The sequence below is a fragment of the Sylvia atricapilla genome, chromosome Z, assembly GCF_009819655.1.
Source record: "Sylvia atricapilla isolate bSylAtr1 chromosome Z, bSylAtr1.pri, whole genome shotgun sequence".
In the NCBI taxonomy this organism is placed as follows: domain Eukaryota; kingdom Metazoa; phylum Chordata; class Aves; order Passeriformes; family Sylviidae; genus Sylvia; species Sylvia atricapilla.
In genome coordinates, this window is record NC_089174.1 from 35,841,851 (window position 1) to 35,861,122 (window position 19,272).

The window sequence follows — 19,272 nt, forward strand, 5'->3', positions numbered from 1 at the left end:
AAATTTTTGAGGTAAGGTCAACAAGATACACGAAGAGAGCTGTTGACTATAGGAATGGAGGACAGCTGGTCAACATTTAAAAAACAAAAAAAAAGATAAATTACTCATCTGAGGGAAGAATACCATTCACTGGGTTACAAGAAAATCTTTGTTTCTAACTGTAGGTCCTTCTTCAGTCATCAGCAATGACGACGATTCAGCCAGTCCCCTCCACCACATCTCAAATGGTAGTAACACTCCATCTTCTTCTGAGGGGGGTCCTGATGCAGTCATCATTGGGATGACAAAGATTCCTGTCATTGAAAATCCGCAGTATTTTGGAATTACCAACAGTCAGCTCAAGCCAGATACCTGTAAGTACAAACAACTGTATGTGTTCCAATCATTCATTTTACCCGTGCAAGTGTTGTGGCTCCTTAACAGAACTAGCATAACAAAATACTCTAAATTCCTGGGAATGGGAGGGTCGGGTTACAATGTGTGCTGTTTACTAAAGGTGCATGGATGAACCGCTTTACCTCTGTCTAAGCCAAATTCAGCCCTTGTGACAAGGCAATGAAGTGAGCAGTGTTATGCTCAAAGCCTGATCCGTATTTCATCAAAGTCACTGGTAGCCTTTCCATTGATTTCAGTGGTCTTTGGCCAGTCCTGTGCACTGAATGTATTCTTGGGAAAAAACAAATCTTGGAGAATAAAAAGTCGGTATTGTTACATATGCAGTATTTTTAAATCGGTCATATCAACATCACCAGTTCATATAATCAGATCTTATTAACATAACCTAATATTCAAATCTGAGTATTGTAAAATTGTAAAAATGATAAGGGTTAAAACCTCGATTCTTGTAATTTCCTTGTACATTTCAACCTCCACAGACAGAAATTGTTTTGAATGTTTAAAAGTAGAGCAGAAGAGCTGAAGGTTGCATGATGGACAATTCATGTCACATACAAATTCTTTCATGTTCAGTTAGTAGCAAGTGGAATGTGAAAAATTGTGAAGAGCTAAACATATTGAATTATGAAGAGTTTAAAAAGACTAGTAAAAGGTTCAGAATTGAACATGTGAAATGTTGGGGTTTAAACCAGTGATTAGCATTAATGTACATAACATAAAAAATACCTAAAGAATATTGTGGTAAATAGTAACTGCACTGCTTACTATTTCTCATCAGGACACTAAGTTCTCCAAGTGTTTCAGAGAAGGTTGTTCTGAAGTGTCACTGGAAGTCTGGATTTTGTCTCTGGGAAGTCACTCTAGAGATTCCCAGTACAATTAGGGAGCACTGGGCTTGCATCTAAAGGGCACTACATCGTGTCTGTATCCTGCCCTGAAAGACATCACTTTCTAGCCCAAACTGTAATATAGGGGCTTAATGTCAAGGTTGGAAGCCTTTGCCTCCAGCTTTACAAAGCTTAAGTACTGTAACAGTAATCTATTTTGACCTGTGCACGACAACATGCATGCATGACACAAATGCATAACTTCTAACATTGCAAACAAAGACTGATGCTGAGCTACCCACTTACCTTGTGGATATTAATGCTTCTTTAGACTCAGATTGTTACACTAAGCACAGTCCAAAAGGATCGTCCTGCAACAAAAGGTCTTTTTCTGCCTTTTTATTGTATATTCCTGATGTTCACTATTACTACAGCTTTTTTGTGTGGCACTATTTTGTGACTAGAAATGCTGTATTACCTTTTCTACCAGCAGATAATAACAATCTGAATATTCTCACTCAGCATATGCAATGGGATCATGAGGAAATCACTGAATTGGTGATACTTGATCAGCATGACAAAAGTGTTACACAGATGCATTCTGATTAGAGCACTAATTCTTGCGAAAAAAGATGATGCTAAAGAATCATAAATGGGCAACATCCCCAGTAGTGCTTTATATTGTTATATAAAAGTCTAGCTTTTAAAAATGAGGCTACTGTACCTCTGTTCCCATCTGCACTACTTTTAAAGACAACTTAAAATTAAATTAAACAATTTAAAAGACAACTTTTAAATTCTTTAAATAAACATCAGTAACTACAGAGTTTTTATCTTCAGCATTCATGTTGAAACAACATACATGCTGTTGTGGGGAAAAACACAAACTGCACTAAAATACAGAATTGTCTCGCATTTAGTAAGCTGCACATTAAGTACAGACGTATTAAATCATGGCTGACTTGTGTTAAGTAGGTCCTGATCCTAAAAATACCGAAGTCTGTATTTGGTTTTGTGTGCTGCAATGAAACCCACATGGTGTCAGGGAAATTAATCACAGTGTATGAAGTTCAGTTGGTGTATAAAAGCTTGCAGGATATGCTTCAGGAGTTTGCTGTGGTGCACTGGGGAGGTTTGAGGGGCTGGTGCTCTGCATTCTGCCACATTACCACTGTGCTCCCAGTCTTTGTGTTTCAGAGCAGTGGGTGGTGGTGGTTGTTTTGCTTTAGCAGAGAGAATCAGGTAAACTGTGGCAGTCTATAAACCAAGGCAGATTTCTTCAACCACACTGAGCATCTATCCAATTAAAAAGTATAATTGAAATTGTCTTGAACAAAAATGAGGGTCCCAGATGTCACGTATGCTCTCTTTCCTTCTTTCTCAGTTGTTTATTATTACAGAGCTGTGCTTGTCCTTACTTAACCTGCCAACCTCCTCCTGATGTGTATATCTGGAGGCATACATATAAATAAAGGCATTTATAAACCTTTAACCTAAGTAGCTTTTGTACCTTGCTCCTGTATAGAATAATGCTAACTGCAGATGTCATCTGTTTTCTCATCTCCAGCAAGATAGTTAACAATTATGTTTATTTCCTATCTGATCTAAGTTCCATTGTTCACCAGCATTACTGCTGAACAATCCCAACAATCACTGACAAAAACATATTTCTGTATTTAGAATATGGTGGTCTGTAGAAGGAGGTGAGACATCAGGCTAGGTGAAACTGTAGATAGGTTGTACTGCAATTTTCACAGACATGAAGGAATAGTTTTGCTGTTAGTAGCAAGTGGAGCTTCTTTTTTACCTAATTCAGCCATATTTTGACTTATCTACAGAAAACCATTTCTGAATATGGTGCATCAAGCTCCATTGCAAAGAATTAGAAGTGCATGTGTTTAAAAAGAAAATGAAAAAGTTAATTACAATCAGTATCATTTGAAATTCTGTCACTGTACCTTGTAATTTGGTCCTTTCACTACTGAATAACTAAATCCAAAGTGATGACTTCTAAAAAGTTTGTCTCAGGCTAAAAGTTACAGCACTTTCCTCCTCTTTAAGATACAGCCTTTGAGGTGGAAAAAGCAAGCTGGTGAAGACCAAAGAGCCATCAGCTTCAGTGCTCAGGTTCCAATCATCACTCAGAAGGACTAGATTTCTGTAATTTCAGCACAGCACTCATCTCTACCTTTAATTGATGTAACAGTAGAAGATTATATCTTCCACTTGGGATTGGCTGATATTTACCGCTTAACTACCAGTATTTATCAGCTTGTTCAGCATATCTCTGTCTGACATGCTATCCCAGAGCTCCTGGCTTTTACTTTCCATGCCATGTTCTGTTGGTTGCTACTGGCTGGTGGGTTCATCTGCCACTCCAACATCTTGAATATTTTCACCTTGAAATGATACAGTCTGAGGTACACAAACATGTTTCAGACACCTACCAGACTTCTTGGTTCCTTTTGTATGTCTTCTTGGTTCCTTTATACATGAAAGCAGACGGTATGTCTCATTTGTCAGTTCTTGTCAGATAGTGAAAATTCTGATTTTAGATGGGTGAGAGAGAGCTAGAAGCCTGGATATGTTGCAGTGCTCTTTGCAGTTAAGGCATTATAAACCAGGTGCTGTGTTAGTGTCCACCTGCAAACCCCTTGCCTGGGAATTATCAACAAGGTTGAGTTGTTGCTTTTGAAAATTGAGGCATAACTCTATAGGGAAGTAAAATCACCAGGTCCATAAACCTTACATGCATTGCAAATCTTGCAAGATTTTTGTCCCCCTGAAATCAGCTGCACAGTGTAATATACTGGGGACGTGGAGCTTATCTTTTTCTAGATGGTTAGCTTCACTAATCTTATGAGTTGTCACAGATCCTAAGATACTTGAGATTTTCATTAATATTATGGGATTTCAAAAATTAGTCTTCTATACCTCTGCACAGAAATTGTAGTTGCTGAAGTTATCAGCTGAGTGTATCAGAGCTGTTGAAATAGGGTGGAAGAAACAAAGCCATTTTCTCAAGGAACAACTATGGACTGTCTTCATCACTTAACTTGCAGCCCAGCACTTGGAACTTATCAGTCCATGACTGCTAGATTTCCATGATTAATGGTGGAAATGCAGTCTGTAAATAACGCGGCTGTGTTGGTAGAAATGTGAAAAGCCAAACCTGAGGAGAGGTTACAAAATGTCAGTTGAAGTTCCCAGGCTGAGATTCTTAGGGCAGAACTTGGATAAGAAATTACTTGCAGGTGGTTTTGGGATTTTGAGAATCAAATGGTTCTCTGAGCCTTACCCTAGTAACTACCACCCCTGCCCCACAAAGTCATCGTGGTTGTTTGGGTGCTACTGAAAGGAAGGTTAGAGCTTTTCCCTTTAATGAAGTAAGCTCACATTTTCAGCCCCGCTATAGCATAGAAATAGCTGCACTGACATCAGTTTGCATTTCCCAGCTAATCTGTGCTTGAAACTCACTCAGTTTTGTCAATTTCATCGATTTCAGTATTGGAAAAGAGTGTACTGTACCTGGCAGGCTTATTGATTAGTCAGTGGATGGCTAAGTGGCAAGATGTTTTCAGTGACTGGCCTTATAAATAGCCATTGCATTTCAGATGATGTGGTATGGATTGTGACTTTCATGTGGGAAATTTGGGTACATTCTTCAAATAGTCTTAATATTTCATCTATATTTCTGCATTTTCAGATTCTGTTCTTTCAAGTGTAGGAGTCTGAATATGCAGTTTAGATAACAGTTATTTTACTTCCAGTTGGCTTCCATTAGGGAAAGTCTGAAGCTGATTACAAATTGACAGAAATAATTTTTCTAAATTAATTTTTACTTTTTTTGCTGATCAGAAAAAATGAATTTAGCCCGTAGTTCCAGTTCCAATTCCAGAGTAAATTGCTAATTGCATGTGCAGTGCTAATTTTAAAGGCAGAAATTTTGAGAGCATGCCTCTTTTATCCCCTTCGGAACACTGAACTTTTCAGTTTATGCTTAGGGATTTTCATTTGCATTTTAGGGATTGTTACATCATTTGGTTAAGGGTCCCCCTCAATCTTTTTCTGAACTCTCCATGTTCTTTAGCTATATATATTTTTTTTAACATATGCATAGCCAGATTTTGTGTGCTCCCAATAGTCAGGAAAGATGCAGCAGTGCTCTGCTTCAGTCCACTACCTTCTTTAATGACTTTCAAGGGAGAAAAGAAATAGGACAGTTATTCTTAACATTTTATCATGACTCCCATAGTACAGGACTTTTGTCTTGGACAAGGACAAGTCATAGGTCTTGGATTCTGGTGATGATGTCAGATTTCATTTTAGGATGAAAAAAAAATCAGAAGAAAAGGTTCAGAATGTGAGGTAGACCCCAGAAGCCTGAGGAAACAGAAAAAAATCTGGATTTTGTTTGTTTGTTTGTTCTTTTGTTTATTATATTCTTTTTTGTTTTATTCACTCATTTATTCAGTTTTGATTATTTGGGAGCATTTGAACAGGGCAGAAGCACACAAGTGTGCAGAGCTGGCCCTTCTCTGTCACTGTGGGGAGACATCCCAGTCACAGCCACCACAGAGAACAGAAAGGAGTAGCCAGACACCAGGGCCTGCTGAGTGGCAATTCCTTTACCATGCTGTTTGTGGAAGGGTGCAGCTAGTTGTAGTTCAACAGCTTGCTGTTTTTCACAGCTCTGACCACGCACACTTTACAAGGCGGTCTGGCTTCTCCTAATTTTGGAGCACATTGGCAACCTGCTTCAAACCCTTGGATCAATATTAGTGAGTCATTCAATATGAAAAAAGGAGTAGTTGTTAGTATTGTTAGGTGCAACAAAAGGAGGAACTGTGATCACCTGGTATTTCACAGGCATCCTTGTCTCAGAAGTCCCACCTCGGAGCCTAGCCCCACCACACATTTCTATGCTAGCTGCACATGCTCTCGGTGCCAGGTGGGGACATGACACTCTGGTGAAATGAAAGCTGCTGGCAAAAATAAAATTCACCAGGAGAGTCTCTGTGCTGCAGGGATCTTACAGGCCTCTGACCCAGAGCAGCACATGTGTTGGTTTCTGGGTGCTGCTCACCCTACACAGATAGTATCCTTTGGAAAGCAGCAATGCACAAAATGCAGACTGCCTGCAGCAGGTAGTCTCCACTTGACTTTATTCCAGACTCTGTCTGTCACCCTACGCTTCCCTACAGTCCTGAGGAATAGTGGTAATTTTTGCCTAACATTATAAGGTAAAAAAATTAATCGAGTTGGTCCCTGTGCACAGAAGGATTGCCCAACACAAACACTCTGTGAGCATTTCCATCTCTTATGAAAGGCTTTTATATTTGAGTGACTACAAAAAAAGGGCTGTTGTAGTGTTTTCTTAGCCAGCTAAGCCCTGAGGCTGGGGATTTTCCATCAACTCCCAAAGCTCAGAGAGCTGAAAATTTATAAGCAGCTCATTTTCCTACAAAAGACACTATGACCTCAGCAGCCAGAATGCAGAGGAGCAAAACTGATGAATCTTAGTGAAATACAGACTGGGAAGAAAAACCTCTCTGTCCAAGCTGAACTTGTAATTCCTGGCATGCATTGTTAGTTGTGATTGTGAGGTTTAACAAGGCACTCACTTTGGACTTTTCAGATGCTGAAAACTAAAAAAATTTTATATCCTGAAAGCCAAATATGGATGAGGTTGAGATTACAAGGAGGTGCATAAAAATTATATTTATTTCTTGTCCTTGTTTTTACTCTGGACATATTGTATTGGCTAAATAAGGATATAAAGATACATGAAGTTATATTCTATTATTTTGACTAAATGCTTTTGTAGTTTGACTGCATATTTTAATCCCTGATTGCAGTCACCATTTAAAATGTGTGTCTTTACAGATGTTCATCAAGTCACAGGTATGTCAGAAATATCAGCTTTATCTATAAGTGGTGTATTTCCATTGGCTGCATTTGACTTCTTTTTAACTGGCTAAGAGATTTTTCTCCCAAACTATAGCATTCTGAGTCTCAAATATCTTTACCAATAAAATGGTCACTTATTTCCTTTGCTCAACTAATAAAATGTAATAGGGAATAAATGCATTTTTTAGGGAAATTACTCCCCACTGCATGTCACTGGAGATGAATATGAGGGCTGGGATGCAGAAAGCTTGAGCTTTCAGCTGCTCTTGGGTGGTTAATGTCCCAAAGCTTTTTTGTTCTGCAGCCTGTGCAGCTTGATTATCATCTGTTGTGAGGAACCTTTCCCAGTAAAAATGCCACTGAGGTTCATAAGGTTTAAGCATGTTAGTTTTGGTTGTGACATGTTTTTGCCAGGGAGCTCCTCAATGTCTCAGGCTTATCTGTATCTGTTTTACAGGCATAGGGTAGACCAGTACAAATTGAATCGAACAGATATTTAAAATTTCATCAGAGATAAAAGTAGCGCAGTCGGTAATATTATGAAGTACTCTGTAATGTTCTTCAAATATTTTTTGTCCGCATTAGCTTGCTAATTGAACTCCTAAATAGACTTCTCATGTTCTACAAGATCAGATGGGGAAAAAACATAAGATTTTTTTTTCTCAGTGGAAGGTATTTAATTAATATGCCCATTTTAATTTAGATATGTATTCTGTATAGTAAAATACCTGTGTTCAGCATTTTTGGGTCATATAAAAACCAGGATCATGTGAGTAGACAATTCCAGGAACTTATTTCCATCATTATTCAACAGCTGAAATGTATTTTATGATAATTTTTTAGAGCTCTCCCTTATTCATTTACCCTTAAGCTAGTTTTCTTATTATTTGTTGGGCAGAAATGAGAACGCCTTTCATTACCCTCTGCTTTCTAAGGACGCTGAAGGGACCTTTGCTTAGCAGGACAATATCTGAGGGACACAAGAAGAGACAGGCAGTTCTTTATCTCAATGGTACTTGGCAATGAGGGTTGTAGTGGCTTTCTCAGCCTCTGATTGAGCAGAACATTCCACAGGGGATGGGCTATTGACCTTCAAAGATAAGAATGTGGATTGAACGGTGAGGCATACAGATCTGGTATGAGGTAACACTGGACCGGTCTCCTCTGTAGTCTATCCATGCCCATAAAAATTGAAGACTATTATTTGCAGATTGAGAGGGATTTACTGTAATTGAAGCACAAAGCTCCTGAAGGGGAAAATACATGTCAAATAAGCTAAGTCCAAATGCTGCAACGAGGTCTGAAATTCTTAAAAGTTCTCTAGATGAAAATTTGTGCCATACTCATGGCTAGCGACTTGCCTGGTAGCTTTGGGGGGAAATGAACAATTAAATGGAAAACATGTAACATGGGGGCATTGTTTGCATTTATAAAAAATATGTGGTGTGCACATCAATTATTTCCTGTCTCTCTATATTGCAACATATCTCTGTATATCTAACACAATATATAGTAATACTTTAAAACTAATACTCTAGGGATTTTTTTTTCTGCAGTTGGGGGAATCTAAATTACATTCTCTGATGTCAGCTAGTCTGCTGAAACAGCATTCAGGTGCTAAATAAAACTAAGCAACTGGTTTTCTAAGGAGCCCTAACCAGTTTCAAAGTGTAAAGTCTGGTTAATAGAATTCAGAGGATATCAGGTTAGTACTTTGGGAAATTCCAGTAAATTACTGCTTCACCTTTAGCTATCTAAATGCCTGTGAAAACTGGTTGTTGGGAACTGTGGGAAGTCAGTAGTTGTGCAGGCTGCAGGAAAAGGCTGCAAGAGGATGCCTTGAGCAGCTCTGAGTTGTACTGAGTGGTTGGAATCAGAGTTAAGAAGATGGGAAGCAAAGCTGTTTTCAGAGATTCCTTCCTTTTTTCCTCCTCCCACTTTGGCTTGTTTCCCACAGAATTGGAAAGAAGGAATGGAAAATGGGGTGGCTGTCTCTATAATGTTGTTATTTATTTTCAAGATTGGATAGTAACTAAATCTAACTTCAAACAATTTCCAGTTTATGTAATTTTGAAGTAAAGACAGATTTGACAGGATTTTCAACTGCTATTATGAAAACTTCCTTGAGCCACAGTTTCAGTTAGAATCTGTCTGAAATGAAACCATTCCCACACAGCAACTCTTGTTTCTGAATTTTGCTGAGGATTTCTTTAGATTTGGTGTCTTAGGCTTTCTTTCAAGGATGCACCTTTTTTTTTTTTTTTTTTTTTTTCCTTTTTTGATGTCCACAGCTCAGAAGGCCTGTGGCTGACTTAACAAAAAAACCCCAAGAAATAGCTGAAAACAATACCCATCAAGTGGAACATGTCCCACACAAAGTAGGAACAGAAAAAGGGAGAAACAAATGGAAAAGAAACAAAAATTCCAGCTTCAGCTTTTGGCAAAGAAAACACAATAAATACACATCTGTTTTGTTCCAACCGCTTTGCAGGAGGACATGATTTATCTTGTCCCTGTTTTATTGTCATCAGAAGAAACGCAACCATTTTGCGGTATTTGCAGACTCCACTTGAGGGGCTATTGAGACTGAAATAGCAATGGGATTGCCTCCAGACAGAAAAGCATTGACTGACCTGCCCCATGTAGGAAAGCTTGAAAAGCTCCTTCTTGAGTGGTAAAGAGCAAGAGAAAACTGTATAGGCTAATTCTTCAATCTCTGATGTAGAAGTACTCTGTTACACAGGGTTGTGTTCTAATGTGTTTGTGATGCTTCATTCCATGAAGTTCACTTTGCAGGTGTGCAAAGATGCTGAATAATCAGGTGAGAATTAAAATTTTTATGTTATTATTGTCCAGCAATGCCATTCCTGCTTATGTTGATGGTAAATTCTCACTTTATTTTCCATACTTGATCTGCTCAGTTCAGGAATCGACAAATTGCTACAGTGGATCACAGTAGTAACTTTTCTGGTACCTGAAAACAGCAGTACCTATTAGGAATCTTTCTTCTAATAAGTATCCAATAAACCTTAAGATGTGTATTTCTTTCAAGAAATAGTCTTCTAACACCTAAAGATTGGCTGGTGCTCTGTGACACATTGATGTCCTTTTGTAAATACTAACCTTGTGTAATAAACAAGCAGACATTCCCAGAATAGTGTGTAGCACCTTCCCTGACATTAACAGCAACATATTTATAACCTCCTATGGCTGAAACCCTCAGGACTAGGAGAGAAGAGGAGAAGAGAGATCAGAAAGGCCAGAGGGTCACAGATCACCCACAGCCATTGCAGTAGGGAGCTGATGCTCATCTGTCCTGGCAGGTAATGATGTGAAACACTGTTAGCAAGATCAGGGACGATTAGGGTTCTGCACTCAATCACAGAGGTGAGCCTTTGGTTCTGCCCCGAGAGCCCTGAACCCCCACAGCATTCACAATGTGCCTGGGGAAGGGCACCCTGTCTGTAGCGGGACAAGTAGAGGTAAGTTTGCGCTCCCTCTGCTTCAGCAGCCCAGGGCTGACTGCAGATGTTAACTGCCCTTGAACAGCTCCGATAAGTTCTGTGGCCACTCTTGGGCAGGGTGAATTAGTGGGCTGGACTCCTTCAGATGTCAGTCAGCCCCAGCAGCCATCAGATATGAAGTTCAAAAACTCTGTGCTCAACTCAGCCTTGAAGCAAAGTGCATTTCAGCCTTGTGCCCACCTCTGAGAGGAGACATCGGGTGTATTTTTTCAGTGAGGAGTAGTTTCAGACACTGTAAATCGTAGTTCTCATCCTGAAGATGTGGTATATGAGTACAGACTTAAGACTCAAATTGACAGAGAACTTCTTGGAGAACGTATTTCCTTTTTCTCTTAGCTTTTTTACCTAAAGAGGAAAAATGACTATTTCCCAACTTGCTAAAGGCTTTTGCATTACGGATTCTGATATAGCACATTTCCTTGCTGGAAATGGTTTTCCACATTTACACATGAGGTTGTATTGTACTTTATAGTTTTTTGCCTCTTTTAATGGCAGCATTTTAGAGAACCCTGAAATTATACCACACTGAGGAATAAACACATTGCAAAATATAGTATATCTTTCAGAAATCATAGAATCATTAAGATTAGAAAGAACATCCAAGATCATGAAGTCCAACTTCTGACTGAATGAGAAAGATGAGAAGATTCACCTTTTCTTTGCAATGATAGCTTTCCTTTAGAGGCCCAATCCAGAATTGATTTCACATTTTAACCAGTATGAGTCTTTCCTGCCTATTGGTCTCTGTGTGTTTTGAGATTGGCCTCAACATCTGAAGCCGGCCTGTGGTAAATAGCAACATCAGACAAACTGGTAAGAGATTTATTTTGGACTGGTAGGTTTCTTTTTTTGACAGCAAGGTAGAGCGTCTTCAAGACAGAACAAAGCACACAGGTGTTCACTCCTCCTGCAGAAGACAGCTCTGTCATCTCAACTTTGCAGCTTGTGTTTTTTGACAGAATATGTATACAGAAATATATAGAGCACTTTCTGTGGGAAAAACTCAGAAAACCATTGTGTTTTCTGAGAGAAAGTGTACAGACAAATGCTTGGGGTTTTTTTGGTTTGGGGGGTTTTTGGTCCTTTTGGGGGTTTTGGGGGAGGTTGATTTTTGAGAGGGTTTTGAGGGGATTTTTTTGTTTTTTGTTTTTTTGTTTGTTTGTGTTTTGGGGGGGGGGGTTGTTTTTATTGTAGGTTTTTGTTTGTTTGTAGTTTTTGTTTTGGTTTTTTGTGTTCATTTGTTTGGGAGTTTTTTGGTGGGTGTTTTGCTTTTTTTTTGGGGGAGGGGGTGTTTGATGGTAGTGTTGCTGTTATTGTTTTGGTTTTTTTGGTCTATTCTTGGGATGGAGTTCCTGCCTCTGTGTGCCATAGTTATTTTTCATCATATAAAAAAGACTGTGCCCACCCACAGTGCTCACCCACAGTGAGCTCTTGGCCTCATCAGACCAGTCATACATCCCATTTAGATGTCTGCAAAAGCTTTCAAGAAACATTGTTATGCTTTCTGTGGTGTTTCTCTATGGGTGTCCTATATACAATCATGCATGTTAAAATCTACACTGTTCATTACCTAAAGCATCTCAAGAGATGAGATGCTTTCATTTTTAAGAAAGAAGAACAATTACTTAAATGGAAATGTGGTCTCAGGAAAGATATCAATCCTGGGTTTAAATCTTTCCTAAATCTTGGCACTCTTGTAATAATGAAAGGAAATCCTGTTTCACAAGGATATAAACCCTTCATGGTCACAAGCTGCCCATTATTCCCTACTCTGCTTTCTGGTTGAAATTCTGAGAGGCTGTGTCAGTGCCGAGCTGGACCTGGAGTTTTGCATGGCACATTAGCTCTCTGAATAATCAGTCTGAGGCAGCCATAGATCAAAGCCTATTTGAACATATTCAAACCAAACCCAGCTACTACTGTTCTTTGTATTTGGAATTAGCTTTTGGGTTGTTGTTTTCAGGTAAATTAATGAGCCATTTAATAGTGTGCCTGCCAAGCATTTCTGCATTCTGATACGTTTGAATTATTGAAATTCTTTGTGTGTGTAGTTAAGTTCTGCAAACTATAGGATGGTTGTAAGTAAAATCACGCTTTTGAACAGTTAGTCTGATCTATAGAAGGTTGATAGTTTGTTTCACAGAACAAATAGTTTCTTCTCCCTCTTAAACCAGTGAAGGGTGGTGGAACAAAACATCAGGGAAAAATAATGTAAAGACTTACAAAATGAACCCTATACATGAATGCAAAAAATATGAAGTATATTATAACAATTTATAGCAAGATTATGGAAGAAAGTCAGTGCAAACTCTAACTTCTGCTTGTTCCCTGTAACAGGCAGCTGCTCCATATAGGCAGAACCTGATGTGTGTCCTTAGGCTTTGCTACAGGGAATAATGCCCAAGTTGCAAACATGGAGAAAAATTCTTATCTTTAGGTACTGTTTAAGCCAACAAGCACATTAAGGTTGACCTTGGTGTCATAAATATAAATTGAGAGAAACAATTACTGAGAAAACTAATGAGACTGAGCAAAACTGAGCCAATGTCACAAAGATACAGCAGATATAAATCATGCTTAGACAATAGGGAAAAAAAATACAAAATCCTACGGCTTGCTCCCAAGCAATAACCAGAGAGTGCTCCTTTAAGAAGTGGCACTCTAGCAGACAGCAAAGTGTACAGAGCTCCCACTCCTAAACAAAGAGAAGGAAGGAGAGAATGGAGGAGGGAAACGGAAATAAAAGATAAGCAAGACAAAGTGTAGGACTGTGCCAACTTGCTTCAGTGAAGCCAATGTTTTGCAGCTGTACTTCTTGAAACTTAACACAATTACAATCACTACCTACCTTGTTCTCCATGGTTTCAGGATTAGGGAGCAAAAGTATTTAGGCAAGTAGTCTTTGCTTTTGATACATTACCTGACTTGTTAAACACACTCTGTGTTTGATTAAGGATTTTCTAATTGCCTTTCAGTGTGTTCCTTAAGTTTTCCAATTTTGCTATGTTTCATTCCCACCTCTGATTAGACTGGTCATGTTGAGAAGGGAACTTTACCCACACTCCTCTGTAGCCTCATGAAGAGAAATGGGAGTTGGAGTGGCAGGGCCTTGTAATTCTGGCTTTTACAGTTCATTGATTTGGTTTTATAGCTTTTAAACTAATGTTTATTTTTTCTCTAGGTGTTCAGTTGGGAAGTCTTCTTGAATCCCTAACGGCATTGTATGGTGGTGTCATAAAATGTCTCAGATCATTGGGGAGTGTGAAAGGATCAATAGAGTACAAGATGAGCAGCATAAACCCTTCTAGGTGACTCTATTTCTGTATCAGTCTGTGCCCCCCACCTCCAGGCCCCAGCTTCTACTTGTGCTGCTGGAGATACAAGGAGGAAGATTATTAGGAGAAGGGAAATGTAACAGCAGTGCTTGTGATCATCAAAGGATCTGGGTATTTAAAAGGTATCCTAATTTACACTGGCTGCTGAAAAGTTGAGGAACTATTCTTCAGATTTTCTTTTATTAGGAATATTGATCTAACAGCACCATCCTTACTGAAGATGAGATAGCCCATCATAATCCAAATGCTGAGTTCTAACACAAAAATACTGTTGCATGCAAAACTTTTGCTGTTCCAAAGGATTGGTACATAGACAGGTCTTTGCAGTTACATAGGAATTAAAATGCAGAATCACTTTTTCATTTTTATCCTTGTGTTCAGCCGGGAGGAGATTTTCAGAGCAATTGCTTTTAAGTCACAGAATTCAGATCACAATGTAAAGTTTGCCTTCTGGGAGTCAAAACTGGTAGAATGATGAAAATAATCAGTGCAGCAATGTGCTGGTGTTCAGGGTTCCTGCACGGGCGTCTGGCAACTGTTTCACACAGAAGAACTGACAGTTCTTCATTTGGTGGCAGCTTTGAAAGAGGGTTCTTCCATCATCATGCAAAGTGAGAGAGGAAGGTCCTGCAGCCTTTACCAGCCACCTTGTACAGCCAGAATAATACAGCCTTTACTGGATTATTCCACCTTCATCACAAGCTCTTACCCTCCAGAGTTCCAGGGTAGTAGCTGAGAATTTAAATGCACAGAAGTAAAGCTGTTCAAAAATAGAATTTTCTTCCCATGGGTGCTTTCAACATTTCAAGATTATTTGCTGCTTTAAAATACAAGAGAAGGCAGAGGGCATTTGGTTCAATTTTGTCTCAAGTTTTAACTTGAACTGTTGAAACAGAAAAAAAAAATCTTCAATAAAATTTTAACAAGCTGGTATTTTAAAATTATTTTTCCTTTAAATATTTCAATTTGTGAAAATATTTCAAAAATATGAGTAAGAGTGGTTTTGTGTGTGCTTGTCTGGGAGAGGGGAAGGATTTTCTCACTTTGGAATGTTAAATTTGATTATTTGTTTTAGAAAGCAAAAAGGGAAAGAAAAATCAGTATTTTTCTGCTGCCAAATATTTGAAACTCTATCTTACATCATTAATATTTTTCAGTGAATTTTTTTTACTACCTTTATGCTGGAATGAATGCTATAGGAATACAAATTTTGAATGTCCTGACTCATATTTAATTAATTTTAGTGTATTTTCTTTCATTCCTACACCCGTTTCCATTAATTTTCTTGTTGAACTTATCTGGTAAGGGACTCTAAAAAACAAAAAGTTGTATATTACTGCAAGTGATATCCAACAAGTCCAAACCATTTTAGATTAAAGGGTGAAACTCCACTGAAGTCAATGGAGCTTAAATATCGGCACCACCAGAAAATATGTCCTGTGGAATGCACTTGCATTGTCATACCTTGAATGCTCTTCATTCTCATGACAGACATCACTAAAGGAGTCTCTTTTCAAACACTTATGCATTTATTATTTGCAAAACCCATTTTGTCAGAGAGGTCAAAAGCTCTTCTCACTACCATAGGGAATCTATGGAAATTTCATCATTTTAAAGTACCACAGGTATCCAACAGCATTAAAATATTAATAATTTTTTCATTTCTCTTTTTAACTGTGATTTTTTTTTTTCATGAATCGAAAGTGGTGGAATCTAAATATTTTTTGTCTGGAAGGGCTAACACTCCAGCAGGAAAAATGTCACATTAAAATTGGCTTACTTCCAACTAGTCCATAAAAAAATTTTCCTAGTGAATTTCCCCTGATCCCTGATTGTTTTGTATCACTAGTATGATACTATAATGCTATTTTTATACTGTGTTTCTGGTAATTTTCAGTATTATCTATGCAGAAAATAGATTGCAGATCTTCTCCAAATGCCCAGTGGTTTTCCTGTTTGGCTGTGCAGTAAAGCTGGAGTTTTCCCTCCTTGCTTATGTTGGTATTTTTCCTTAAGAACAGACAATAATGAAATCAATTAGTTTTATTTCCATGCATTACTTTAGAGCCCCATGGTCAAAGCAAGACCTCACTGGGGACTCTGCAGGTGCACATAACCCTCGCCTGAAGAGCTTTTGGGCTGTGGCCCCACTCCTGTAACCTGAAGCTACTTGGTTGTCCAGAGGGCACGTTACAGACCTGGGGCTTCACACACAGGGTGAAGAATGGGGAAAGGATGCTTGGTTGTCCTGCCTGTTTGAGCAGGGAGTCCCAGTGATTAAATCCTTTGCCCAAGAACTACACAGGAAATCTGTGTCTGACCCTGAGATGGAAGCCAGATCTCCTGTGTGGCACTCTCATCCCCTGACCCACCCGTCCTTGCTCCTCACTGTCATGTTGGCCTCCAGCGCAGAAACTTCTAACCAAGGAATTTTCCATTAAGTTCTGCTGCTGATGAGTTTCTTTCTCACCAATAGGTGGAAACTGACAGCCCGGTTTCTCAGGTGACACAAGGAACGGTTCTGCCATCCCAAATGAGGCAGGAAAAACATCACGCAGAACAAGGAATTTTCCATAAGAAACTGTACCATAGCAACTGAAAAAGACGTTGAAGCACATTACACTTTCTCAGCTTGTTGCAACCTGTGCTTTGATGCAACAGGACATCAGAAAAGTGAAGACTTGGGTTTTTTGGTTTTCTTTTCCTCACTTATTTCTTTGGCCAGGAGGAGAGTTGCTTTAACTGGTACTGCTTGATCATAATGAATTTATTGCAAAATTATGTAATCTTTCCACATCCGTCTCCAAAGTCTGTACCAGAGCTTATATTCTGGCATGCATTGTCATGCTATAGCTGGGGAGGGAGAGGGAACTACATCTGCAAACTTCCATAAGAGATCATTAGCTTCTGAAATTGTAGAAAAACTAACAAAATAGGATACAGAAATATTTCCAACAGGCTAGTAGCTGTGCAATATGTGACATTAAATAAAGTTGAGTCATTAAGAAGTAGTTATATAGAAGTAAAAACTAGCAAAAGTTTCTGTCATTTTTTCTAAACAAATCCCAAATATGAATGTCTAGTGTAACAGAAAAAAAAAATCACTGTGCTGAAATAAGTGGCTTGTGTTGGTTTGGATATGGACAAATTCTTTCTGTACTAGGTGTAGTATTTATGAAATATGTTGCATAAAATCTTTAAGGGAATTCATTGCAGGACAGATGTTTATTTTCCTGAGCAGCTATAAAACACTGTTAAGAATGAGGAAACATGAATTAGCAGGACATAAGATGCTTACGTGAGAAAAAAGGGGGATATCTGTCTAGCACTACTAACCACCTGAGGTCTGGAGACCTCCTTTCTTTTGAACTGGAGCAGTTTAGTCATCTTCCTTTTCTTTCTATTTTTTCATGCTGTACTCTGACCATATTTTTTCTCTCCTCTGTGTTCCTTCTCAATAAACTCCACAATGTGGATCATCCTCCTCTCCTGTATATCTGCAGATATTAATTACTGAATGGAGAACTGCAGCATGTAGCACATTTTCTCTGTGTGTACTGTCTTCTCATTCAGACTCACCACCTGTTCAATTTTGGAGATATTTCTGTGGTAAGACATCCCTCGTTTCTGTGAGACTGTTTGTTTCAGATTCCCCCCAATGTCAGTGACAATTCTGTCACTGATTTGGGAAAGTTATGTCAGAATCCTGCAGAACTGGACTTGAACTGGACTTGCACTAAAAATGCTGGAGCAGGTTTTGTCACAGCTGTGCCTGATTAGGGCTTCTAGCAAGGTCTATGTGTGAAAGCACAGTTCTTTCTTGCCAGTAGCAAGGATAATGCAGATTTTTCAAACTGCTTGCTCGTAGCTACTGTCTTAGCTTTCAGTTTGGTAAATTATGGAGAAAAATACCTTTTAAAATAGTCTTGAGAAGAGATTTTTTTTCTTATGATGTTGCTCTGATATTTAGCTAGGATAGCCTTCATTAGGATGCAATTTACCATTTTCTCCAGTTTCCACAACCATTGGCATTTCAAAACCCTACTTGGCACAACATGAAGCAAATGATACCAGTAGCCCCTGTTCAGAAATCTTTATTTGTTTGCATCTATGAAGGTGTGGAAAGAGATACACTGCAAGTATTTTTGAAGTGGTGATTATGGTATGTTAATTCCCAAGGATCTGTTTAGGGAGGATAGTACATAAAATACTGTAAAGTAACAGCATAAGGACTGGAACAAGCAAAGAATTAGGGCACAGCTAGCAGCAGACCTCACAATTAATTTCCTTTATTCATGGCAGGTGTTTTTTGGGTGTTTTTGTGGGTTTTTTTGTTGGTTTTTTTTTTTTTTATGTATGTCTCAAATTAGGGGATGCTATGAGTTTCTTAATTGCTTTCTTCATCAGTTTCTTTCTCTTTGTAACATTTACTCTGGAAGATCTCCAGTTGTTTTCCAAGCTCACATTTTGTGAGTGAGGAATACTTTCATGGCATACAAGAAAATTCTGAAAGCAATGCAAGACAAATAGTGTTGTTTTAAAATCTTTTTTTCTGAATGTGTTCTTGCCAGTTTGGTTTAATTTTGACTGCATTATAATACACTTTAGAGAGGCCAGAATCAGGAAGGAGGTATTTATTGCAGTCAAACTCATATCTTAAGAGTTTCCAGTTGAGATTTTGAACTTAAAGAAGTGATGGCAGTGAGGAGTTTGTGTCAATTTCAAAATATGCCAAATAAGAATCTTGATGAATGCGTAAATTATGCTTTATAGCTTTGTGACGCTATTCCAGTAGAAAATAACTTTTTTTTTTTTTAAATCCACACTACTATTATGAAACAGCAAGGTATGCATTTCTGGCCTTATTTTTGACGGGGAGGGAAACAGTCATATTAGGATTCACTCAGCAGAAGCCTCATAAGAGTTGTTAGTCAAAATGCTTATGACAAATACCTTTTAATCTGTGTGTGTGCGTCTGTATATGTGTATCTAGTCTTCAGAAGCAAACAATGTTGTCTTTCTGTAGTTTCTCTGTAAGGAAAAATTAAAATCAGTAATAGTTACTTTTGCAGTTAGAGCCTGTTATAGTCTTGGAACATATGGCTGAATTACCATTCTCTTACTGGAGAAAATATTGCAAGAAGGGAAGAATAGAAATGACAAGCAATACTGAAAGCAGTGCATTGATCTGTAGAAGCTGTAGATGGGAAAACACTCGAAAAACTACCCAACAAATGTTGACATTGTTTTATAAATAATTACGTTAGCTTCTGACCCTTC

The 19,272-nt window shown here is 38.5% G+C and overlaps 1 protein-coding gene across 2 annotated transcripts in view; it reads left to right on the forward strand.

The window, feature by feature from the left end:
- NTRK2 (neurotrophic receptor tyrosine kinase 2) overlaps window positions 1–19,272 on the forward strand; it is a 191,274-nt gene that overhangs the window by 112,052 nt on the left and 59,950 nt on the right. For both annotated transcript variants that reach the window (XM_066340039.1, XM_066340034.1), the window contains one exon: window positions 165–353. In XM_066340039.1, the coding sequence (XP_066196136.1) occupies window positions 165–353 (189 nt within the window). The remainder of the gene's footprint in view (window positions 1–164; window positions 354–19,272) is intronic.